This window comes from Ranitomeya imitator, chromosome 6 (genome assembly GCF_032444005.1).
Source record: "Ranitomeya imitator isolate aRanImi1 chromosome 6, aRanImi1.pri, whole genome shotgun sequence".
Taxonomy (NCBI): Eukaryota; Metazoa; Chordata; class Amphibia; order Anura; family Dendrobatidae; genus Ranitomeya; species Ranitomeya imitator.
The window spans coordinates 44749090-44776735 of record NC_091287.1 but is presented as its reverse complement, the minus strand read 5'-3'; the positions used below and the strand labels follow the sequence as shown (position 1 = coordinate 44776735).

The window sequence follows — 27646 nt, the reverse complement described above, 5'->3', positions numbered from 1 at the left end:
GTGAAAAAAAATCAGAAATTTGCAAGAAAATTTGGGGGTTGTAATTTTCTGAGAACCGTAACATTTTTTTTTTTCTACATTTTTGTTTTTGAACCACGGAGCAGTGTCATAGCTTTATTTTATTTATTTTTTTGCGGGGCAAGAAGTTTTTATTAGTGCTGTTTTGGGATAGATGTGACTCTTGATCGCTTGTTTCAGCGTTTTTTGTGTAATTTCACCTACCACAAATACCTAATTTTGCCATTCTTATTTATTTATTTTTTTTCTTTCCGTTTATGGTGTTAATTGATTGGGTAAATTGTTTTTAAATTTTGATTGGACTTTTCTGAATGCGGCAATTACACCTGTAATTTTTTTTTTTTTTTTTTTAATAAAGTGATTCGAACTTTTGTTTTTTTTTTTTTTCTTTTAACTTTTTTTTTTTTTTTACTGTTTTTGTTAGCCCCCTTAGGGGACGTCACACTTGTGCTATATGCAGCGATCAGTTTCTCCTTTGAAGCCCGGCCACAGGCAGAATTTCAAAGGAGTTCCATAATGATAGTCACGCGGGTCATCACCTGACCCCCGGCTGTGATGACAACAACCCATCATGGGTGTCATGGCTGCGCCAATGGGTGGGGTTAATGATACGCATGTTAAATTCCACTGTCAGAGATTGACAGTGGCATTTAACAAGTTAACAGCCATCACCTGCCCGGTATGGGGCGGGCTCGCTGCATGAACCTGCTCCATACGCCCGTTCATGACATGCGCCGTACATATATGGCGGATGTCATGAAAGGGGTTAACAATTGCATCTAAAAAAAAAAAAAACAACAACCTATAAGCTCTGTAAGGCTTTGTGATGTATTTGTAGCCTGCCTATGGTGAATATAGCATCCACACTACGGGACTTGTGATAGTTGTATTGTGCGAGTCCTTTATTGTAAAGATCTACATCTCTTCCATAGGAAGACCCCGAAACCGGCTGGAGCCAATGGACACCATATTTGTGAAGCAAGTTAAGGAAGGCGGTCCAGCACATGAAGCCGGGTTATGCACAGGTGATTTATTACTTTGTTAAAGGGACTATTTAGTCAGAAAATGACTTATTTAAATTAATGTTTTATGTTAAAATGAAAGAAAAATTTAAAGGGGTTTTCCATTTTCATCAAAGTGCACCCCCAAACTTGTAAGGCGTCTAAACCAGATGATGCTTTCCTTCCCCCACTCGAGTTTTTGCAGAGAACCTTTGCTGGACCCGGACATGGTACAACTGGGTTTTGGTGTTGTACATGCCTGAAAACATTTGGTGTACTTTGCTGAAAATGGAAAAACACTTTTAACTATTACGTTGTTTTTTTTTCTTCCAACTTTACATATTACTGCCTATATGATGGATATAAGAATTCTTTCAGGTTTCGCACTCGCCACTAGACGTACTACTAGATCCATACTGTACTGTGCTGCAGACTGTTCAGCAGTCTCATTATCATCACCGAGCAGAATACAATGAGTGGTAACCCCTCTATATACAGTAGATAAAACAGGATCCACCATTAAAGGGAACCTGTCACCATTTTTTTTTGCCTATCAACTAAAAATATCATCTAATAGAGTGTGAGCTATACATTCCCCAACTACTTGTGAAACCCCCCTGACTCCCCATGAATCCCCCATAAGAACCTTTTATATTTCTCCAGCGCTGTATGGAAATATCCTCGGTCCGATGGGTGTTGGTTCTGGCCCTTCTCCCCACCCCAAATCGGCGTGCTGTACGCATTCCGTTCTGTGAATAGCGTTGTTCGCGTACAGGTCCCGCGCGTGCGCCTTCAAATTGCCTTCTGCGCGTGCGCAGTATGCTTTGCCCAACTGCGGGCAAAGCCGAAAAGCGATTAGTGCACATGCTCCGGAAGTACTATGTCCCTGAAGTCTTTCACTGTGTTCCGGGACGTAGTGTACCGGTGCATGCGTGCTAATCGCTTTTCGGCTTTCCTCGCAGTTGGGCAAAGCATACTGCGCACGTGCAGAAGGCAATTTGAAGGCGCACGCGCGGGACCTGTACGCGAACAACGCTATTCACAGAACGGAATTCGTACAGCACGCCGATTTGGGGTGGGGAGAGGGGCCAGAACCAACGCCCATCGGACCGGACCAAGGATATTTCCATACAGCACGGGAGAAATATTAAAGGTTCTTATGGGGGATTCATGGGGGGGTTCACAAGTAGTTGGGGAATGTATAGCTCACACTATTGGATGATATTTTTAGTTGATAGGCAAAAAAACTGGTGACAGGTTCCCTTTAACAATAGGTGATGTCACAGCTCACCTCCTCCTCCTGTACAATGACTGATAACACCTCTATATACAGCAGATAACACAGGATCCACCATTCACAATAGGTGATGTCACAGCTCACCTCCTCCTCCTGTACAATGACTGATGACACCTCTATATACAGTAGATAACACAGGATCCACCATTCACAATAGGTGGTCACAGCTCACCTCCTCCTGTACAATGACTGATGACACCTCTATATACAGTAGATAACACAGGATCCACCATTCACAATAGGTGGTCACAGCTCACCTCCTCCTCCTCCTCCTGTACAATGACTGATAACACCTCTATACACAGTAGATGACACAGGATCCACCATTCACAATAGGTGATATCACAGCTCACCTCCTCCTCCTGTACAATGACTGATAACACCTCTATATACAGTAGATAACACAGGATCCACCATTCACAATAGGTGATGTCACAGCTCACCTCTCCCCCCTCACTTCACAATGACCTAGATTAGTGCATACCCAGTTTATTCTTACAGCGTCTGTCAGTCTGATTTAAACATTCTGTGATTTTCTGACGATCTCTCTAAGGGTGAATACTCGCACCACGTAGGAGATCAGCAGACATTTAGAGGACCCCGTAAATGAATGGAGTTTTAAAATCCATATCCACAGGTAAAGGAAAAGGTCTGTGGAATCGAGATTCCCAGTCGCGGCATGCGAACTCTGTGGCCGATTTTTTTTTTTTTTCCTGCAGATTTTCCCTTTTCCAGTGGGTAGGATGAACCCACATCAGTTTACAAATTTGTGGCAAATTTTGAGTCCAGAGTGTCTGGATTTAGCCTGCATCTGCCGATTAGATTTCCCTTGTAATGTGATTTTTCGATGTTCTCTTGTTACCGGAGTCTTTGTATAGAATTCTTTCCTTTTTGATCTTTTAGGGGATAGAATCATCAAGGTGAACGGGGAGAGCGTCATCGGGAAGACGTACTCACAAGTGATTGCGTTAATCCAGAACAGGTATGTATTGCACTGTGTAGCGTCTGCCTGTGCGGGGGGTTTATATCTTCTGCTTTATGATCTATCGACAAGGGGTCTATAATAATTTTATTTCTAGAGCGCCAACATATTCCACAGCACTTTACAATTAAGCGGGGACCCCCGTCTTAGAAGTGATTTGTGTTGGCGTAAAATGCGCAATAATAAAAGTAGCTCGTCCTTCGCTGTTGATCTAAAGTGGCGCAGATTTGCTTTGTGATTTTTTTTTTTTATTTTTTTTTATTTTTTTTTTAAATTGCCATTTCTGGTGTAAAATCTGCACGTGCTGCTGGAGGTTTGGTCCTCTGTGCAATTGCTCCTGCTATTTTTGCCACTTCTTAAACATGGTGGAAAGAGTAAAAAATTGCTAATGTTATCCTATGCATGATGCGCCGATAGGTGACCACTAGTGATGAGCAAACGTGCTTGGATAAGGTGTTATCTGAGCATGCTCGGGTGCTAACTGCCATCTTTCCTATGTTATGCTATATATATAGATATATGTTTATACACATTTTCACGTCGGCCTCGTTTACCATGCCAGGCCAAAGATGTTTCCAAATAAGGAAGAGATGACTAATTTTTCAGATGAGAGATTGGGTAAGAATTTTGGGAATGTGGTATTTGGGGCAGAAACGGGCTCCTGCTAAGTTTTCAGTAATGTGAGATGGAGACGTTCAAATGCCAATAAAGATGTAACTAACCAGGATGTAAAATGTCATTTTTTTGCAGTGATTCCACCTTAGAACTTAGCGTGATGCCAAAAGATGAAGACATTCTCCAGCTGGTAAGTGTCTACCTGTAGTACCTGGGGTGAAGGGTTTTAGGCTGTAACATTCTAAGGCTGCATTCACACTGAAAACTCCCATCGGCATATGTCAAATATATCCATAGGTGACGATTTACTCAGCAACGGCCAAATGTGGCTGAATAAAGACCTCAAATGCAGCCAGAAAGAAGCCATCGCAGGGCTCGCTGGAGGGTCCCTGCAGTAATGGAGACAGCATTGACATAGAGATACTGCCCCTGTTACTGAACTGATAGGAAGATTTCAGATTGTAATTTTTTGTTTTAATTATCTCCCGAGCTTTGCAAAGTGATAATTTTTTTTGTAATTGCCTTCTCCAAAGTTTTTTCACATGGCCAGTTTATGCTTCTTTAGAAGCTGCTTTCAGCTGCTGCTCAACAAAATCTGTACACTACATTAAAAAAAAATCAACAGTACAGTATTTGCCTTGTTTGTGCAGGAGACTTTATTTTTCTTGGCCTCTGCTACCAACCTCGTACTCGGACAAGCAACTTTTTGATTCTTTTGAATGTAGCGTAGGGATTTTTGTAGTGCAGCAGTGAAAAGTCATTTCTAAAGGAGCATGAGCTGGGTGCTGAAACGGTACTGCAGCATTTTGATTGGGATTAAAGGAAGCAAAATAAGGTAATGAAATGTAGCAGAAGTTCTTCATAGCATTGCAAAGCCTTGAGGATAATTAAAAAAAAATAAAATAAAGTTACTCTTTAAGAGGGATAAACCAGAAAACCTATAATGCACAATTGTAGAATTTCAGGTTGTATGTGGTATTGCAGCTTAGTCTTTCGTTTTAACAGCGTTTAGTTCACTAGACACAATCAATAGCAGCTGTAACAGTTTACAAATGACTCCTTTGCTCCCTTAGAAACTGCTTTCAACTGCTGCTCTGCAAAATTCTCTGCTATATTCAAAAGAAAGCAGCCATGTTTGTTTTTTTTCAATAGGCAACTGCTCTTAATAATGTTATAACAATCAGTAATTGGGGCACAGGTCGGGTCAGATTGAAGATTGATGTTTTGTGTAAACCCAACCTAGAACTTGCAGGAGCGGCGTGCACGCCAACAAATTGAAGTCATGTGGAAAACATGTTGAAATAAGTTTAATTGTTGTTTTTGACTTTTGCCTCTGTCTCATCGTTGTATTGAGCAATGCGTGATGAGTCAAGGAGGTGTTTTTAGTTTGTTTTTTGGCAAAATTGTAGAGTAAATTAAATTTCTCAGCGCATCATTTTTTTTCCTCCATACTTTTCATTTTTGAAAATAACCTTTGTAATTAAATATAACTTATCGCTTGCTATAAAATATCTGGTTAAAATCTCTGAGCTCTTGTGATTCCGCTGGTCTTTCCCGGTTTGCACTTCGTCGCTCCATTAGAGAGAGGTTCACATTTGTTTCTTCTGGAGAGCAATATGTGAAATCTCTGCTTCGCATCCCAACTGGGCGATTCTTCAGTCTTTTGGGGGCGTGCACTTTCACCCTTCTAGTTCAGATGTTTCCAATCACAGCTCACCAGGGTCTGAGACTTAAACTGCAAGATCAGCTGCTGAGCTGTGATTGGCCGCATAGAGTGGTGAAGCGCACGCCTCCAGAGAAGACTGAAGAAATGCCCAGTTGGATTGCAAGTGGAGATTTCACATAATACGCTCCAGAAAAACAAATGCGAGTATCTCCGCAATAGAGCCACGCAGCCTAAAAGGGAAAATAGCGTCAGAATCAGCAGAGCTCAGGGAATCATACAAAATATTTTTCAATTTTTTGTGAGCAAGTTACCAGTCCTCTTTAATGTTACATTGGTAGAATGTAAGTAAGCAGTTTGGTTTTATTGACCGTGGACTACACCTTTAAATAAATGAGGCCTTTTTCACAGTTTATTTATTTTTTTGGATTGGTGACCATTTTCTGAAATAATTGATGTAGTCGTATGGAGTGGGCTCGGGAGCAGACTATTGCCTTAAAAGTACAATGATTTGTGATTCCGATGACGCTGGGATCATCACGTAGTAGAAGGTGAAGCCTCTGGGAATGATCAATTTTCTTTTATGCGAGAGTCTAAGTCTCTGGTAAGAGCTGCCTGCACGGCGGAGTACGATCCTTAGCGTGTTCTCTGTCAATCAGCCGACTCGTTGCCATGGTTACTCGCAGCCTCTCTCGTTACTTAATTACAGACTTGTGCTATATGTTTTGTACATCAACCTATACAACATGAATCCAGGCGCTTGCTTCTGTTTCTTTCGTTAACTGCTAGTTCCCCAGCTGAGCTGTCACTACTCCTTCATCCAAACCTCCACCCTATTTATAGCATTAGACAAGTTTCATTTTTCTCTGTAATTTTTGTAGACTTTTCCTTTTGTAAGGGTGCTCATTTATTTTTGGAGAATGACATTTTTCCATATTTATAGAAGTGCTAATGGCCAATTGACGCCACTGTATAGAGCAAGCCTATGGCCAACAGCTGCCACTGTATGCCTATATGGTAGAGCCTATGGCCAACAGCTGCCACTGTATGCCTATATGGTAGAGCCTATGGCCAACAGATGCCACTGTATGCCTATATGGTAGAGCTTATGGTCAACAGATGCCACTGTATGCCTATATAGTACAGAGAGCCTATGGCCAAGAGATGCCACTGTATGCCTATATAGTACAGAGAGCCTATGGCCAACAGATGCCACTGTATGCCTATATGGTAGAGCGAGCCTATGGCCAAGAGATGCCACTGTATGCCTATATAGTACAGAGAACCTATGGCCAACAGATGCCACTGTATGCCTATATGGTAGAGCCTATGGCCAACAGATGCCACTGTATGCCTATATAGTAGAGAGCCTATGGCCAACAGATGCCACTGTATGCCTATATGGTAGAGCCTATGGCCAACAGATGCCACTGTATGCCTATATAGTACAGAGAGCCTATGGCCAACAGATGCCACTGTATGCCTATATAGTACAGAGAGCCTATGGCCAACAGATGCCACTGTATGCCTATATAGTACAGAGAGCCTATGGCCAACAGATGCCACTGTATGCCTATATAGTAGAGGGCCTATGGCCAACAGATGCCACTGTATGGCTATATAGTAGAGAGCCTATGGCCAACAGATGCCACTGTATGCCTATATAGTACAGAGAGCCTATGGCCAACAGATGCCACTGTATGCCTATATAGTAGAGACAGCCTATGGCCAACAGATGCCGCTGTATGCCTATATAGTACAGAGAGCCTATGGCCAACAGATGCCACTGTATGCCTATATAGTAGAGACAGCCTATGGCCAACAGATGCCACTGTATGCCTATATAGTACAGAGAGCCTATGGCCAACAGATGCCACTGTATGCCTATATAGTAGAGACAGCCTATGGCCAACAGATGCCACTGTATGCCTATATAGTAGAGACAGCCTATGGCCAACAGATGCCACTGTATGCCTATATAGTACAGAGAGCCTATGGCCAACAGATGCCACTGTATGCCTATATAGTACAGAGAGCCTATGGCCAACAGATGCCACTGTATGCCTATATAGTAGACAGCCTATGGCCAACAGATGCCACTGTATGCCTGTATAGTACAGAGAGCCTATGGCCAACAGATGCCACTGTATGCCTATATAGTAGAGAGCCTATGGCCAACAGATATCACTGTATGCCTATATAGTACAGAGAGCCTATGGCCAACAGATGCCACTGTATGCCTATATAGTAGAGACAGCCTATGGCCAACAGATGCCACTGTATGCCTATATAGTAGAGAGCCTATGGCCAACAGATGCCACTGTATGCCTATATAGTACAGAGAGCCTATGGCCAACAGATGCCACTGTATGCCTATATAGTACAGAGAGCCTATGGCCAACAGATGCCACTGTATGCCTATATAGTAGAGACAGCCTATGGCCAACAGATGCCACTGTATGCCTATATAGTACAGAGAGCCTATGGCCAACAGATGCCACTGTATGCCTATATAGTAGAGACAGCCTATGGCCAACAGATGCCACTGTATGCCTATATAGTAGAGACAGCCTATGGCCAACAGATGCCACTGTATGCCTATATAGTACAGAGAGCCTATGGCCAACAGATGCCACTGTATGCCTATATAGTACAGAGAGCCTATGGCCAACAGATGCCACTGTATGCCTATATAGTAGACAGCCTATGGCCAACAGATGCCACTGTATGCCTGTATAGTACAGAGAGCCTATGGCCAACAGATGCCACTGTATGCCTATATAGTAGAGACAGCCTATGGCCAACAGATGCCACTGTATGGCTATATAGTAGAGAGCCTATGGCCAACAGATATCACTGTATGCCTATATAGTACAGAGAGCCTATGGCCAACAGATGCCACTGTATGCCTATATAGTAGAGACAGCCTATGGCCAACAGATGCCACTGTATGCCTATATAGTAGAGAGCCTATGGCCAACAGATGCCACTGTATGCCTATATAGTACTGAGAGCCTATGGCCAACAGATGCCACTGTATGCCTATATAGTACAGAGAGCCTATGGCCAACAGATGCCACTGTATGGCTATATAGTAGAGAGCCTATGGCCAACAGATGCCACTGTATGCCTATATAGTAGAGACAGCCTATGGCCAACAGATGCCACTGTATGCCTATATAGTAGAGACAGCCTATGGCCAACAGATGCCACTGTATGCCTATATAGTAGAGACAGCCTATGGCCAACAGATACCACTGTTTGCCTATATAGTACAGAGAGCCTATGGCCAACAGATGCCACTGTATGCCTATATAGTAGAGACAGCCTATGGCCAACAGATGCCACTGTATGCCTATATAGTAGAGACAGCCTATGGCCAACAGATGCCACTGTATGCCTATATAGTAGAGACAGCCTATGGCCAACAGATGCCACTGTATGCCTATATAGTAGAGACAGCCTATGGCCAACAGATGCCACTGTATGCCTATATAGTACAGAGAGCCTATGGCCAACAGATGCCACTGTATGCTTATATAGTACAGAGAGCCTATGGCCAACAGATGCCACTGTATGCCTATATAGTACAGAGAGCCTATGGCCAACAGATGCCACTGTATGCCTATATAGTAGAGTCTATGGCCAACAGATACCACTGTATGCCTATATAGTACAGAGAGCCTATGGCCAACAGATGCCACTGTATGCCTATATAGTAGAGCTAGCCTATTGGCCAATAGATGCCACTGTATGCCTATATAGTAGATTCTATGGCCAATAGATGCCACTATGTCTATATAGTAGAGCGAGCTTATGGCCAACAGGTGCCACTGTATGTATGCATATTAGTACTCAAAAAATCCTAAATTCCCTAGGTCACACTTCATACATAACTGTATTACTTAGAAGCATTAAAGGCACATGAAGTGTATAAGAAGTCATTAAAGTTTATTTCAAATAAATCCACATAAAATCTTGTCAATCATATATAATGGATGCCTCAAAGAACAACTAATGATGATGATTTTTGGGTTTTCATTGGCTCTGAGCCATAATCAACATTAACAGAAATAAACACTTGAAATAGATCACTCTGTAATGACTCTATATAATGAGTTTCACTTTTAACATTGAGGAACCAAAATAAATTAACTTTTAGATGATATTTTAATTTTATGAGAAGCACCTGTAAGTGGCGGACGTGCTTAGCGGTACCAGTCTGTCCCGGCTCACTTTATAGTAAATACTGATGATATTTAGGCTATGTGCACACGTTCAGGATTTCTCTCAGAAAATTCCTGAGAAAAACCTGAAATTTTCTGCAAGAAATTTTCATGCGTTTGACGCGTTTTTGGTGCGTTTTTGATGCTTTTTTTTCCGGACATTTCCCAATGCATTTTGTAGTGGCAAATCTGCACAAAAACCGCAAAATTAATGAACATGCTGCGTTTTTTACCGCGATGCGTTTTTTGCGCAGAAAAAAAAAAGCATCATGTGCACAAAACATGCAGAATTCATTCTAAATGATGGGATGCTTATTGTATGCGGTTTTTTTTTTTTGCGGTTTTATAGCGTTTTTATCGGGTGCACACAGCCTTACTGTCAAGGGACAAGACCATCAATAGTTTTTTTGTGTTTTTTTCCTGTAGCCCATCATCCCTCTCCTCTTGCCCATCCCCAAGAAGCCATGATGTGAAGTCTTCCTGGTATTTGCCATGAGGACCACCCTTACATTTGAGCCAACAGTGTTTAGCCACTTGCACAATTCTATTATAAGTTGATAGATCTGAATATAACTAGCCGGCCATGACACACGCGCGGCGGAAGTCCAACATTCACTTATTACACACTAATTCCATGTGTGCACACCCCACATACCGCACTCATTCACACACTGATACTAATCAGTAACCAGGCTCAGGGCGTGCATTCTCGTCACATTCCCGTCCCACTACCCGTATTACTTACATTTTTAAAAGGTCAATTAGTTTGTTGATTTTCCTAGTATTTAAAAGGTTTTTTGTGTTTTTTTCTTCTATTATCTAAAGTACGCCACCACTGATTTATGAGGCTCCCAAACACTTTTCTGGGTTGCACTACTGAGCTCCCTTAAAGAGTAACCCTTTAATTTTATGAAAAATTATTTTAATTCTCCTTTAATTGCAAGCAGATTATAATGTTTCAGGTCCTGAGACGCCCACCTATTGCCCAAAGAAAACCCCACCAGAGAAGTGCACCTGTCAGCAGACAAGCACAGCTCGTGCCTCGCAGCCCGTGAATCCATGCTCCGCTCTGTGCGCACACTCACACAGGAGCTTTGTGCTCCCGTCTGCTGAGCTACGCACCCATGAGGGTGAGGTCGAGTGATCGGTGCGGTGGGTGTCTAGGGACCTGGACTAACACAATTCAGCAATTAACCCTGCTGTTCTGTTGGTCAAAAATGACCGACTTTGAACTTCAATATTCTTTAAAATATTCAAGATGCGGCTCTGAAACCCGTGGCCGACCGACCCATCCTCATTTAAGTCAATCAACCACAAGTTTCAGAACCGCATCTTGAACACCCCAAAAAATACCAAAGTTCAAAATAGGTCTCCCCAGACCGAACAGAACAGCAGGGTTAAAAGGGCAGTTAAAAAAAAAATATATATATATATATATATATATATATATATATATAATATATATTTGTTAAAGGTTTACATTTTAAACTTTTACAAAAGTGACCCCAGGATCCGCAGTCCTAGTGGCTGGAATATCTTGATGCTAATTTCCTATAGAAAATAAAATACTAAAAAACACTGCACTTCTGTTGATGAATACATTTCAGCCCACATTTGCAGATATAATGGAGATTTTTCTATAATTCAGTAAGTAATCCTAAATTTAAAGTACATATCTCAGCATAATGTGTCGGCCGGAGAAACAGCGTAATGAAATAACTTGTGATAAGCAGTAACATCAGCATTAATAAGGAATACGTACGTACGTATACGCTCTCATATATACATATATGTATACACACTACCGTTCCAAAGTTTAGGGTCACTTAGAAATTTCCTTATTTTTGAAAGAAGCAGTTTTTTTTTCCAATGAAGCTAACATTAAATGATTCAGAAATACTCTATCTATTGTTAATGTGGTAAATGACTATTCTAGCTGCAACCGTCTGGTTTGTAATGCAATATCTTCATAGGTGTGTAGAGGCCCATTTCCAACAACCATCGCTCTAGTGTTCTTATGGTTCTTTGTATTTGCTAACTGTGTAAGAAGGCTAATGGATGGTCAGAATACCCTTGAAAACCCTTGTGCAAGTATGTTAGCACAGCTGAAAACAGTTTGGCTGATTAGAGAACCTATAAACCTGACCTTCCTTTGAGCTAGTTGAGAATCTGGAGCATTACATTTGTTGGTTCCATTAAACTCTCAAAATGGCCAGAATAAAAGAACTTTCATGTTAAACTCAACAGTCTATTCTTGTTCTTAGAAATGAAGGTTATTCCATTCGAGAAATTGCCAAGAAACTGAAGATTTCCTACAATGGTGTGTGTACTACTCCCTTCAGAGGAGAGCACAAACAGGCTCTAACCAGAGTAGAAAGAAGTGGGAGGCTCCGCTGCACAACTGAGCAACAAGACAAGTACATTAGAGTCTGTAGTTTGAGAAATCGACGCCTCACAGGTTCTCAACTGGCAGCTTCATAAAATAGTAAACGCCAGTGTCAACGTCTACAGTGAAGAGGCGACTCCGGGATGCTGGACTTCAGGGCAGATTCTTGCTTTTTATTGAAGTCCTGCCCTATTCCAGGGAATTTCCATATTCTCGCTACACTCCAGTTCCTCCAGATCAGATGAGTCACTATTGGTATTTAAGACTCCTGCATTCTTCCGTTTAATATGACGTCATTTCACGTGTAGCACCAGGACCCTCGGTGGGATTGCAGGAATAAAAAATCTCTGCTGCCCGCTTCCACAAAATGAAAAACAGCGCCACTCCGCTTTATAGGTTTTGTTTGGTATTGCAGATCACCTCTTTTTGAAGTTAATGGTGCATTTCCTCTTGCAAGGGCAAGTGGTATTAAATAGCGCCCATTAAAATGAATGGGTGACCTTGTGCTGAGTAAGAGCTGCATGATTGTAACTAGTGATGAACGAACGATAAGGTGTTATCTCAGCATGCTGGGGTGCTGACCGAGTGTATTCTACGTGCTCGAATAATATGTCCGAGTCCCTGCGGCTGCATGTCTCACCGCAGCACCTGCAGGACCACCTCCTAGACTCTGCCTCTATATAATCTAGATAGAGATGGGACCATGTCCTAGACTCTGCCTCTATATGATCTAGGCACAGATGGGACCACCTCCTAGACTCTGCCTCTATATAATCTAGGCACAGATGGGTCCACCTCCTAGACTCTGCCTCTAGATGATCTAGGCACAGATGGGACCACTTCCTAGACTCTGCCTCTATATTATCTAGGCACAGACGGGACCACTTCCTAGACTCTGCCTCTATATTATCTAGGCAGAGATGGAACCACTTCCCAGACTCTGCCTCTATATGATCTAGGCACAGATGGGACCACCTCCTAGACTCTGCCTCTATATTATCTAGGCACAGATGGGACAACTTCCTAGACTCTGCCTCTATATAATCTAGGCACAGATGGGACCACTTCCCAGACTCTGCCTCTATATGATCTAGGCACAGATGGGACCACCTCCTAGACTCTGCCTCTATATTATCTAGGCACAGATGGGACAACTTCCTAGACTCTGCCTCTATATAATCTAGGCACAGATGTGACCACCTCCTAGACTCTGCCTCTAGATGATCTAGGCACAGATGGGACCACTTCCCAGACTCTGCCTCTATATGATCTAAGCACACATGGGACCACCTCCTAGACTCTGCCTCTATATGATCTAGGCACACATGGGACAACCTCCTAGACTCTGCATCTATATGATCTAGGCACAGATGGGACCACCTCCTAGACTCTGCCTCTATATGATCTAGGCACACATGGGACAACCTCCTAGACACTGCATCTATATGATCTAGGCACAGATGGGACAACCTCCTAGACTCTGCATCTATATTATCTAGGCACAGATGGGACCACCTCCTAGACTCTGCATCTATATTACCTATTGTGCAAATTGCCTCTTCAGAGAAAAAGAGGACTTGAACTCTATAGCGCCACATGTTGAAAGTAACGATCCTACAATCACAATCAACCCTTTAACGAGTCGTGCAAGATGACATAGGATATATTATCTAGGCACAGATGGGACCACCTCCTAGACTCTGCCTCTACAGTATATTATCTAGGCACAGACGGGACCACTTCCTAGACTCTGCCTCTATATTATCTAGGCACAGATAGGCCTGCCTCTCAGGCTCTGCCTCTATATTATCTAGGCACAGATAGGACAGCCTCCTAGACTCTGCCTCTATATTATCTAGGCACAGATGGGACCACCTCCTAGACTCTGCCTCTATATTATCTAGGCACAGATAGGCCTGCCTCTCAGGCTCTGCCTCTATATTATCTAGGCACAGATAGGACAGCCTCCTAGACTCTGCCTCTATATTATCTAGGCACAGATGGGACCACCACCTAGACTCTGCCTCTATATTATCTAGGGACAGATAGGCCTGCCTCTCAGGCTCTGCCTCTATATTATCTATGCACAGATAGGACCACCTCCTAGACTCTGCCTCTATATTATCTAGGCACAGATAGGACAGCCTCCTAGACTCTGCCTCTATATTATCTAGGCACAGATGGGACCACCACCTAGACTCTGCCTCTATATTATCTAGGGACAGATAGGCCTGCCTCTCAGGCTCTGCCTCTATATTATCTATGCACAGATAGGACAGCCTCCTAGGCTCTACCTCTAAATTATAATATCACCGATAATATCACCTATCAGTGGTGGCAGGAGCCACTGAGGATTTTTGGTTTCTGGACTGTGGCAGTAAATAAAGTTATAGGTGATGGCTAAGTGAGGAGTTACGGAGGCCTCTGATACTTCATGGTTGAGGAATTGTTGATAATTTTACATGAAATTAATTAGCTGATTAGTCTTCTCCGGATGGCGTTGGACACAATCATGCTTTTCTTGACGGGAGGGGAGGATTCCTCATAATCCGCATTCTCGGCTGCTCTTGGTCTGATACTTGTACAGTCCGCACTGTCCATTGCTGTATGGATGAGTGAGAACAGTAGCCTTGTGTTTAACACAATGGAGCATATTTATCAACCCGCAGCTCCGCAGTCTAAAATAAAATGGCAGAAAATTTACTTTTTGACCGTCGTCTGGCTGCAGTTTAATGGCTGATCTGTAGAAAACGTCTTTTATCTTTTGTTTTCATCTTTTTAATATGTAAGGGGGCCGTAGAGGGGGTGTCCTGGACTTTTTTTTTGTAATTTGCCTTACGGCCACATTAACCCCATATGCTCTTTCTCCTCTTGCGGCTGGGGTTTATTACAGTATTAGATGGAGTTGTAGTGTTAAGTATATGGCTTATATGTCACATCTTATTTTATGTGAAAGGTGGGCCTGCCAGTGTGAGACATGTAGATCAGGACAGCAGACTGTCAGCCATTACACGTCTCTCACTAGTAACTCCTCCATTCATATAAAATAAGCTCTGGAGGCTGATTCTCGGGGAGATCTATGTCCAACCCATAGATCTTAACAGCTCATTTACATATTAAGAAAAATGTGGATTTCTCTGGCACAAGACATCGGATCTCACATATCAAGGTATCATTTTATTCGGCTTCTTATGATCTACATGCCCATATAGATGGCTTAGGAGGGTTGATCCTACTGACAGATTCCCTTTTAAGTACCCTCCATCCCAGTCAGAACACCAATTTTTTTTTTTTGTCAGGGCTTACATCATCCCTGTCCCTTTTGACCCAGGAGTCCTGGAAAATCTAGGACATTAGACAAGGTTGTGATCGGGAACATAAAATTTTATCATTCAACCAAATTATTATTTTTTTTTTCTATACAAATATTCCAACGGATAGTCAAATTTTTGGGATTACTAATGGTTGCGTGTTGGCAGCAGAACGACTTCCAATCTCTCACGTATTGTGTTGTAACGTATCCTCTGTAAAGGATTATTGATGAGTGAGCATGCTTGGATAAGGTGTTATCTGAGCATGCTCGAGTCTGAGTATTTTCGGTGTGTTCGAATAATATGCTCGAGTCTTCGCAGCTCCGTGTCTCATGGCTGTACAACAGCTGCAACACATGCTGGGATTGCCTAACCAACGGGATCCCTGGATGTGTTGCGGCTGTCGAACAGCCATGAAACCAGGGGACTCAATCATTTTTGTCGAGCACCCAGAAAACGTCTTATCTGAGCATGCTGAGATACATCTTACTCTGAGACTAAAGGGATAAATCATCCAGATGACATAAGTGCTGCCCCTTACTGATCTCTGGGTAAGCTATTGTACAAGTCACTGCCCCTTCATTCCTCCATTTGGGTGGTCTCGGGTCTCTGACCCCTGATTAACGAGGTCAAGAGGCGTTGCAGCAGGTACAAATGAATAATGGCTGATGGGGAATACTGCAAATTCTTTCTTTACTCTTGTGATTTTGGTGGAAAAGCCTGACGATGTCGCGAGCGTCCCGTCCGTACGTCTGTTGGCGGGATAAGACGTTGCGCAATTTACTATGAATTGGGAAGAGGAAAGTCATTTGATCGTGTCGGGTCTCGTTTCCCCTCATATTTCTTCAGCTTACATATAGGTCTTGATACCGAACTAGAAGTAACCAGTGTGTCGTCTCCAAAGGAGAAAAAAATAAAATATCCGCCGAGGCATGCTGGAAACCGTCAGTCGCTTACCTTCACAGGAGACCGTTGTCTAAGCCATGGCTTGTATTACTATAGCATGATAATTAGATAAAGTCTAATCATCATTTCCTTTCTGTAAGTAATTCTCTGCCTGGCACCAACTTGACCCACACATTGTGGAGTGGCCTGCAGATGGCTCCATAGATTCATGTAATTACGTAGAGCGGTATGTCACACACGGGCTCAATACCTTGAAGACGTGGCTGAAAGCTAGAGATTAAACGATACATTAAAAGGAATCTCTCAGCAGGTTTTTGGCTTTGTAATGTGACAGCAAAGGGATGTAGGGACGGAGACCCTGATTCCAGCGATGCATCACTTAGTTTACTGGGTGCAGCAGTTGTGATAGAATCCTAGTTTTCTCTGCTGCGGATCTAGCAGAGCTCTAATGCTGAGCTCTGTATGACCCCGCCCACACCTCTGATTGGCAGCTTTCTGTGTATACACCGAAAGAAGCCAATCAGGGGTGGGGCCTGGTGGGACCAGGAGGCACGAGACACCTAGTCCTGATGGTAAAAAGTGACAGAAGAACCAAACACTGAAAATCCAGACTCTTTGCGTGCGAGAAAAATCATTGACTTCTAAGGGCTGGTGCAGACGAGCATATTTTTCAGTCTGAGTACGATCCGACAACATTAAATCGCACTCAAAACCAATGTTGGTCTATGGGGCTGTGCACATATCCAAGTACGGATTCTGATCACATTCGGCCATGCATGTCAATGAGTCCGTGGAAACCATCGGATTGCACTCTGATGAATTCTGAGTGCAGTCCGATTTCCACATGTTAACAGGATGGAGAAGATGGTGCACTTTTTCTTTTTTTCTCTTTTTTCCCTCAATCTCCTCATCCGAGAGAATCAAATCATACAGACGCCCTCTGATCGGAATTTCATCGGTGTCAATTGCATAATCGATCCAATTCTATCCATGGTTGTCTGCACCATCACTGAGTTTCAGTTCGCACTTCTTCCGTTCTGCCCTGGGGAATAGAGGAGGTCAATGATATATCAGGTTGTTGTCCAATAACTCTATTAAAGAGTGGTTCCTACTCTGGAGGACTCAGCGCCACCATGTCTTATTCAAATGAATGGACAACTTGCGCTACCAGACTTCGCCTGCAGAGGCCGCTGCAGTGAAAATGCTCAGCTTCCCACAGTGGTGACATTTGATCGCTAGTGATTCTACCAATTTTTTTGTAAACAGATTACATTCCTTATCTTGTTGGTAATTCTCATGTGATGCTGCAGGCGGCTCCATCAACAATATTCTCATTATTCCCGACAACAGCTCTGGGTGATTTCAGACCATGTATTAGGTTAAAATAACTGATTTTTCACGGTTTCTGTAACCTCACACGCTCCTGTTTTTCTCATTGTCCATTTTGCGCAGATAAACATGGTACTGTAAGAGGTTTTCCCATTAATGTTGCACCAGTGCCTTACTGTGTTATTACAAGGTTATAACGCAGCGTTAAAGTGGTCCTCCATTTGCAGAGTTGCCACGTGCAGATGAGAGAGCAGCCCCTTTTAAAGTTTCCAAAAGATAAAAATGACTCTTCGTGAGGAACGCACTTCTCCTCTGCCTCCCTGCTTCCTGTCCTCCAGGGGCCGATGTTTTCCCTAAGATTGTCCGGACCAGCTGCATGGTCGCACTGCGCTGGCCCAGCTGTGTTCTCTGTTAGATGCGGCACGCAGAGACAGCTCGGACTCTGTAGCGTCAGAGGAGCACAGAATCCTGCCCGGCAATCTGCTCAGCTTCCTACGCAACGCTTGTAGGCTCTAAAAGAAAAGAGCTTGTAAGCGCACACTCAATGTCTAGGAAATAATCTGCAGAGGTGGCCGGTAACCAAGGCAATGAGCAGTACACTATTAAGCTAAAACTGTGAGCCTTGGAGGTGGGGCTGTGAGCCTTGGAGGTGGGGCTGTGAGCCTTGGAGGTGGGGCTGTGAGCCTTGGAGGTGGGGCTGTGAGCCTTGGAGGTGGGGCTGTGAGCCTTGGAGGTGGGGCTGTGAGCCTTGGAGGTGGGGCTGTGAGCCTTGGAGGTGGGGCTGTGAGCCTTGGAGGTGGGGCTGTGAGCCTTGGAGGCGGGGCTGTGAGCCTTGGAGGCGGGGCCCAACTGTCTCCTATGTGCATGTGAGGCTGATACGGTGCCAGAACATGAATCTGGAAGGCTCTGTCTAAATTTCCCGGCACTCATTGCATCCAGTTCTTGCACACGCAGTGGTATGGTGCTCTCGTATACTGTAGCTACGTACTAATGCTGTCTGGGCGATACTGAAAAACTCAGAATGGAGTCTGAACAACTCAACATTCTCACTGATGAGTACAGGCTGGTGCGTCAGTGATTTGTCGGCGTATGTCTGCGTCGTCCTCTGTGACTCTCGGCAGATGAGTAGTTTTACTGTTATGAGTATTCATGTGATCCGCGCACAGTTTGTTGTGAGATTAGACTCCATTTAATCCTCCTCATCCACCGATTTATTGTCTGCCTTCTCTGCCGCCATTATGCCTCTTTGTGGAATAATATTTTGCCCCTTAAATTTACTTCACACATTTAATATGTCCCCTGCTATAATTCCCATTCTTGATATTACATGCGGTAGTCCAGCTCTGCATATATTGCATTCATTTCTTTTGTGCCTTTTGTAAAATAAATAATGAAGCGGCTTTGCAAATAACCTTAATTGGAGTCTGTCACCAGGTTTTGTCACCCCGATTCCTGTGATGATACTTACTGGGCTGCTCACTATAGTTTTGATGAAATTGTCACTAGAGGACTAGTAAACCTGCTGCCAGGTAGTCCTCCATATTCATGAACTCCGTATAACCCCGCCCCCACCACTGATTGGCTGCTCTCTCTGTGTATAGGCAGAAAGCTTCCAATCAGTGGTCACCAGGTTTTTGCCACCTAATCTGAGAGCAGCTTACTGTAGAGACGGAGACTCTGATTCCAGTGATGTATCACTTACTGGGCTGCTTGCTTTGGTTTTGATTTAGAAAAAGATCACAGCAGGAGATCACTAGAGGACTAGTAAACCCACTGCCATGTAGTCCTCCGTATACGTGAGCTCTGTATAACCCAATCACCGGCTGCTTTCTGTCTACACTGGCAGCTTTCTGCTTATGCACAATCAGTGGTGGGGACGAGGTTATAGAGCTTTTTTTTTTTTTTTTTTTCACACAACAGTACAAAACAACTCAACCACGAAAGGGGCCCGGTCCCTGTTGTATCCTCTCCACAATACGTCACCCTTACAAACATAACACTTTAAGACATGGGGTTCACTCAAAGACAACTGTGGGACTCCATCCAGTATTTCAGACCACAGCCCCTCTTCAATAGGGGCTATCATGCCCTCCCACTTTTCTGGGGTGTTTTATTAATACAAGGTCCAACAGATGCGTATAAAGTAATGAGATTAGTCCCCAGAGTTATGGGAGCTGGGTTTGGGACTGCAAGGCCGCCCATTGTTTTTTTTCTCTTTGCAGAGTTTCGAGTTTAATTCTTGGAGTTCGTCTTCCCCAGATTAAGTCCCTGAACTAATTAATTGTAATGAAATATCTCTGGGGTAGCGGAATTGGAGCATTATGTAATACATATAGCAATGGTGGCATCCAGGTCATCTTGGTGCGACCCACCACTGACGGTGCTAGTATAGACCACGTGTCTAGTTAGGGTTAGAATCTCGCCAGTATTGGGTTGAGGTTAAGTTTCTCCTAGTAATTTTAGATGTTACATTGATACCTAGATATTTAAAGTCAGTGACCACTTGAAATCCCTCATCAGTATAGTGAGGTGCATTAATGTTCCCGTTATCCAGTGTTGGCAATACCGATTTAGTCCAATTAATCACCAAACCCGAATAATTTCCCAAACTTCTCAATTGTCTTCATATCCGCAGGTAATGTTTTGGAGGCGTCAGCCAAAAATAATAAAACATTGTCAGCGTAAAGCGTAATTTTCTCCTCCATATTCTTTCTGCGCCATCCCACTACCCCAGAGGGCTTCCTAATAATCACAGCTAATGCGAGCAATGGCGGGGACAGAGGACAACCCTGCCGCGCACCCCCCGCCAGTGCAAAGGCTGATAAGGACTAGCAGATTTGCAACCGATTAAAACAGCAAGGAGTTCAGTAAATGACCGTACTGGTATCGGGGTCTATGTCCTCCGATTGGGGAGCATAATCCTGGGGACAAATTCCCATTAGGTCCTGTCTTTCTGGACCCATGTTCATATGCAACATATAGATATAATTTGTAATAGAACAGTTTTTTTAGTTTTGTAACGTCTGGAGGACCAAGCAAGACCCATGGATATAAACTGGGACGGCCCATTGTTTTTCGGTAGTCACTATGTAATACCTCATTTCCCCTGCGGGAGTGCTGTAGGGAATTTGAACACTTGCTGCTTATTCCTCCATACCTTGTATTCGCTGGGTTTTATTGGGTGATCCTTTTTGAACAAAAATGTATACTTGAGGGAGAACTCATTCATCCTGCTGGGAAGAAAGACTGTGTACAGCGCCGCAGAGCATGTTGGAGCTATATATGTAATGGATAAATGGCTCTGCTGTAGGTACTTCCCCCATTTCATTGTAAGATGTATGTGCTGGGACTTGTAGTCCCAGGCCAGAGCCACAGGTTGCCTGCTGCAGCCCTATAGAGCAGACTTTGTATGCATGTGCCATCCACCCACCCAGATAAATGCTTCCCTGTGGATGTGTGCATTGAAGAAATCTCCACGGCGTCCTTCTAATTTTAGCAGGAATGTGGAGAAGGGGCAGCTTGCAGTCAGCTGAGCCGGTGCTCATGATTGTATGGGAAGCCGCACAGTTGGGGATGCATAATAGAGCATTGGTTTCGTCATCTCTAAGCTGCGCCGCCGAACGCTGTGGAGAGGGGAGCGAGCGTTATTATCTGTGGTGCATGGGAAGGAAGGATCGGTACATGTTGCAGAAGACCTGTCCATGAGCAGCACCCAGGCTCTGCCATCCTCCTCCTCCTCCTCCTCCAGCAGACGAGAGCCGTCCATGCAGTGACATATGCGTGTGCGAGCCCCTGCAGCCCTAGGAGGAAATGGGAATGAATCTGCTCCACCGCCTCGTCCATTCTTTTTGGTACCTTCCACAGAACCCAGCGTAGATGTATTTTTAGCTCGGCATCAATACGACAACATAATTCGATCTTTTACACCAATAAGCAGCTTTTTCTTCTTTTTCTTTTTTTTTTTCTTACTATGCTTTATTTCCTGCCCAGCTGCAGTTTCCAAAGGAGATCACAGCTCTGGTAAGATGCACAGAAGCCATGTCTCTCTATGGAATGTTTAATTTTCATTTAATATGTCTGACATCCTCGCTCGTTAACACCGGAACTGGTTATATTCCAGCAGTGCTTCACGTCTGTGTCTTGAAAATGTGGATTTGCATGCGATGCCTTTTTTTAAATTATTTTTTATAGAATTATTCCATTATTTTTGTATTCCATTTTTTTTTTTTTTTTGCATTTTTATGCATCGTTGTGAATGCTGCAGGGGGAGGTCAATGCCTCGCCCCGGGATCACTAGTTTCTGGGTGCACGCGTTGGCTTTCTACCCTCCCGAATGCACGGGAGGAGCGAGCAGGCTGGGCTCTTCCTCAGGAGGATGTCACCGGCTGAGCAGGAACTGCTGTAACCTGATCCCACACCTGTACTGTATAAATACCTGCGGACACCAATTCCATTTTTTCTTCCTCTCTGCATCGGCAGGCTCTGCAGTCAGCTTTTTGTTTTGCTCCGTACAGGAACCTTTTTTTTTTTTTTAACAGGATTTTTACCCGATGGAGCTCCTGTACATTCAGATGCTTGCCGTTCCCTACTAACCTGTAAATTACCCCCCCTCCCTTTGAATGCCGGAATTGTATTTTGCCATGATCTCTGAAGTGCGTTTTGATACGCAAGGGAGATGGATAAACCGTGCCAAATTTAGTTTAACGCTTTTTCAGAGGAGTCGGTCTCTAAGGCGCTACAAGGTAAGGTCTCCGCCATTGTGATTAGAAGGATTTGTGTTTCCTAAGCTCGTTCACAAACTGGGCCAAATACGTTTTTCGGTTAACCGCATCTACGGTGATAATTGGGTTAATAAGAAATGTATTTTTCTTTTGCATGTCGCTTTGCTCATCTGGCCTAAAAAAATAAATAAATATTGTATGGTTTATTCCCCATCATGCCCATTTGCTTTACGATTTCAGGTGGAACCAAGGATCTGTGTTGCAAAAATTGTTGTCAAATTTTTTCTACTATTTTTCTAATTGTTACTTGTCTCCATCTAGGCATATTCCCAAGATGCTTACCTGAAGGGAAATGATTCATACAGTGGCATCGCACACAATATTCCCGAACCTCCACCTATATGTTATCCCCGTGTAAAATCTGCACCCTCGGTGATGGCCCAACTGGCCGAAGCTTCACCTCAAGACACATCTTTGGCTAAGCAACCTGTTCGGCCGGTAAGAACATCAACACAACCAGACAGAAACCACCGAGTGGAAATCCAAGTGCCTCCATCGCCAACCGAGCTTGTGAAGACGAACACTGCTCTTTGCGTCTGCAATGAAGCTGTAAGAACTGTTATAGTGCCTTCTGGGAAGGTGGTAGAGCTTTCATCAAGTAGACCGAACAGTGCTGGTCCTTCACATCGGGTCGATCCGTGCGCACTCATGAAACCAAGGACCACATCTCCACCATCTGCAGCTGTCCCGGTCATGTCGATGGTAACCAGACCAGTTGATGGTGGACTTAAAAGTAAACCTCCAAGCTATGGAGGCCATGTTGACTCTCTTTGTACTGGGAGGGCAATTATCCCAGGCGAGGAATCGCCATCTCCTACTAATCATTATTCTTCAACTTCTCCCCAGCACATAGACTGGAGAAATTACAAGACATACAGAGAGTACATAGATAACAGACGTATGCAGATGTATGGCCACAGAACCATACAAGAGAGACTGGACAGCCTTAGAGCTGCATCGCAAAACACGGAATACAGCCAAGTTTCCCCCATCCGCTCATCATTCGAGATCCGTCGCCGCAGTACATCTCACGATAGGGTTCCTCATCCTGCCCAAATCCGGCAACGGAGCGTTTCTCAGGAAAGGCTTGAAGATCCTGTCATTTTGAAAGGTTGGAAAGAATGGCCCCGTAGTGCTTCCCAAGACACTCTTACATCACAGTCTGTCGTTCCCAGGAGCAATAGATCGGGGTCATGCGATTACCTTACTAAAAAACCAGATCACTATACTGGTGATCCTCGAGATGCAAATGGTGAAATAAAGCACAACTACAAATGGACTGGATTTACTGAACAGGATGATCGACGGGGTATTTATGATCGATCTAGACAGCATTCTATTCACATGTCCCTTCGAGCCCCAAACTTCCCTGTCGGACCCATTGTATATAGTTCAGATAACAGACGTCGCGTTTTAGGCTCGGCACATCCTTTGCAGAAGGTCCCAGCTGAGCATAAAGGCTCACCGGTAACGAGGAACTTTCAGAGTTCCTCCTGCAGATACTCACACTCTCGACCGCCTATATCCGAAAGAACCAACTTTCCACTTGCAAAAACGAATTCTGTAAAAAGCTCTTCCTACGGACCTAAACCGTTTTCCCCAAATATGAACTTCGATGACGCAATCGTCAAAGACCAAAAATCGGTGAACCACATCAGCAGACTTGGGACATTAAACACGCAGAAAGCCTCTCCGGCAGAAGCCGCTCATAATTTACATCTGGATGCAGTCATCAAATCTCCCATCTCTACTTCTTCACCGATTCCCACCAGACCTGTGCAACAACAGGTGACAAAAAGCTTAGCTACCTCCGATAGCATGGACGTTCAGAACGGGCAAAGCCCCGCAACAAAAGTCCATTTGTCTGCTTCAGAATTTAATTCTGTGGATCCCGTGATCTTAAGAGATAAATCTCCGTCTGGAAGCCAGGCGCTCCAGCCTCTACGTCAGCAATCTTACATTTTTGCCGTCAACGAGCAGGAACCTGTGTCCGACACGACCTGCTGGTTACCCAACGACGCCCGGAGAGAAGTCAAGATAAAAAGTATAGAACAGAAGAAGGTATCTGGAGCCAACTCACCGGGAGATTCACTGGCCTCCATACCCTTCATAGGTAAGATCTAGATTATTGATTGCTGATATTCGGGTTTGCCTATTTGGACTTTATCCTTTTAAGTATGGTGGCACCTCGTTTTAGGATTTCTTTTTGGAGGGCCATTGTGTGTGACACCAGTTGGGAGCTTCTTGAGTAATTCCATCATGAAATTGTCTAACTAGGCTTACCTTAATTTGGTAGACTAATTGCACCCCCCATTTGTGATTTATTCCTTGTAATACTGGTTCGCATTAAAGAAATCTGATCAATTCTCCTTTCCTGTTGAGATGACGACATTTGCTATCTAGTTTTTTTTTGTTATCTTCAGAATTGCAGATAATCATCCACGTACTGGAGGAGATCCGGTGTAGATCTGTTGTTAGTCAGATACATTGCAGAAGGCTTCATGTTGTTTGTGCCTAGGTGTATAGGAGGGAAGCTCGCACGGCCGGGTGTTGTGTGTACGATGGGCCCTGCCCTTTCTCTTCTCTGTGGAGATGCTTATCTGCCATATGCTTGCATCATAAATTAGTATATGACTCCTGATTAATTATTGAGCCTGAGTCAGTGACCTATTACCACTAATAACACTGCTGTCACTGGAGCGATGGCTCATACACCGGGCTATACAGTATGGGCCATCATCGGGATGTGCCGGCTATACATTGTATGACTACACAGATGTTTTCATGGATCCTGTTGTCACGGTCTTTCTGAAGCAGGGTCGTGGTCACACATGTAGGACTTTCTAGGTTTATGGGCTTCACCAGAGTGAGGAGATGATGATGGTGGGCCGTGTAGCACGGTCGGCTCTATAGTAGGACATCGTGGCTCATTTACTACAGTAGATGAAGTGAAGAATTCCCGGCACTCCGATATTGTGGACCTTGATTCTTTTATTTGTCAGAATCTGAATTTTTCAGCTCCACCCGAGCGTTCAACATCAGAAACGTTCAAGATTCACAATATCTGAGAGCCGGAAATTCTTCACTTCATTTAACTTCCACATGCACCACAAGGAGTGGAGTGTCTCACATGCCCCTGGCTTGGGTCATCATTGGTCCCCCACATGGCCCTGGGTATAGGCCCTCTGGCTCAGCATTAGGAGTGCCCACCCCCTCCCTCCGCTCGCATGGCCCTGGCTCAATGCGTGGGTTACCCCTAGCATGGCCCTGGCCCATGGATGACCACCCCCCCCCCACCAGCATGGTCCTGGCCCAAGACATGGGCTACACCCCCCGCACCCCAGCGTGTCCCTGGCCGAAGGCATGGGCTACCCCCAACATGGCCCTGGCCCAAGGCCATCCAGTTTCATATTTTCTAGAAAATGAGCCAACCTTACAGTGCTTGTCTTTTCGTGTAGACACCAGAATCCGTTCTTTGGTCAGTTCAAGAGCATGTATAGGGGCCATGATTGTTCATATAGTGTGATTATGCACCCGCAAGGTGAGCGCCTCTAACTTACAGGTGTCTCTCACAAAATTAGAATATCATCAAAAAGTTAATTTATTTCACTACGTCAATACAAAATGGAAATTTCATTCTCCAGCAGGACTTGGCACCTGTCCACACGGCCAAAAGTACCAACACCTGGTTTAAAAACAACAGTATCACTGGGCTTGATTGGCAGCAAACTCGCCTGACCTTAACCGCATAGAGCATTTCTGAGGTATTGTCAAGAGAAAGATGATAGACACCAGACCCAACAATGTAGATGAGCTGAAGGCTGCTATCAAAGCAACCTGGGCTTCCATAACCCCTCAGCAGTGCCACTGGCTGATCGCCTCCATACCACGCTGCATTGATGCAGTAATTGATGCAAAAGGAGCCCCGAGTGCATTTACTGATCATACATGTCAGTAGGCCAACATTTTGGATTTTAAAATAATTTTTCAAGCTGATGTTATAAAGTATTCTAATTTACTGAGATAATGACTTTTAGGTTTTCATTGGCTGTAAGCCATAATCATCAACATTAACAGAAATAAACACATGAAATAGATCACTCTGTGTAATGACTCTATGTAATATGAGTTTCTCTATTTGTATTGAAGAACTGAACTAAATTAATTTTTTGATAATATTCTAATTTTGTGAGAAGCACCTGTAATTGGAAGTAATGAGATCTAGTGAGTTTCCTTACCACGTCAGGAGGTCCGTCTCTAGGCCCCATTACTGAACACGGGGATATGGCTGGGGTCACACTTACGAGTTCAATGCGAGAAACTCTCATCAAGTCCCGGCACTGCCGCCGGCACTCGGGACCGCAGCATTTGGCTGTATAGAAATACATGCAGCCGCAAACTCCGGTCCCGAGTGCCGGCGGCAGTGTCGGGACTTGGTGCGAGAGACTCTCGTGAGGTTCTTGCATTGAACTCACAAGTGAGACCCCGGCCTATATCTGTCAGATCGGCCCAGAGTCTGTTAGGGCCTTTTGACAGATGATCTCAGGGTATCGTTGGATTTCGAGCAGCCGATCCTTTTGATCTCCTGGACAAAATGAATCTGTTAGCGGCTCTGTATTAGACAGCCGAGCGTTCCTGTGTATGGGGGGTGAGAGGGCCGTCGGCCAAACCATCATTCGGCTGGCAGATTTGTAATGGGGTTCCTATAGGTGCGGATGTTTATGTAGGTGCATCGCTGCCGCCCACGCCGTGCATCATTTACCTGCCATTTACAAGTCGTGAGCTGGGATTATTCCGAGTGTCTTGTAGGATGTGTCACCACGTCAGCCCCGCTTGTTCAGCCTACACATCCCCCGCGCCTCGGTATATGCTGCCCCATACAGAAATCATCGGTGTGCCATTAACGCTTTGTGGCTGTAGACTCAATCATTTACTACATAGTCTTATTCCAGCCCCCGTCCTCCTTTTAGGGATATTTTGATTTTTTTTGTCCAGTATTTGGCCAGTAAAGCAGGTTGTGCACAGATATGGTTGCCATTACGGCTTTAATAGGAGGTATTCAGCATCATAATTACTAAGGTTGCACATTTGAGCATATTTGGTTAATGTTGGGAAAGGAAAATTCATATAG

At 44.1% G+C, this 27646-nt stretch overlaps 1 protein-coding gene across 6 annotated transcripts in view; it reads left to right on the top strand.

Moving 5' to 3' along the window:
* Nucleotides 1–27646, top strand: part of ARHGAP21 (Rho GTPase activating protein 21) — a 147089-nt gene that overhangs the window by 78093 nt on the left and 41350 nt on the right. For 2 of the 6 annotated variants that reach the window (XM_069729578.1, XM_069729579.1), the window contains exons 4-8: nt 951–1043; nt 3220–3298; nt 4049–4103; nt 21725–21754; nt 22777–24628. In XM_069729578.1, coding sequence (XP_069585679.1) covers nt 951–1043; nt 3220–3298; nt 4049–4103; nt 21725–21754; nt 22777–24628 — 2109 coding nt within the window. Of the gene's footprint in view, nt 1–950; nt 1044–3219; nt 3299–4048; nt 4104–21724; nt 21755–22189; nt 22477–22776; nt 24629–27646 lie in introns of those variants that run through there. The other 4 variants (XM_069729580.1, XM_069729581.1, XM_069729584.1 and 1 more) reach the window with 3 other exon arrangements.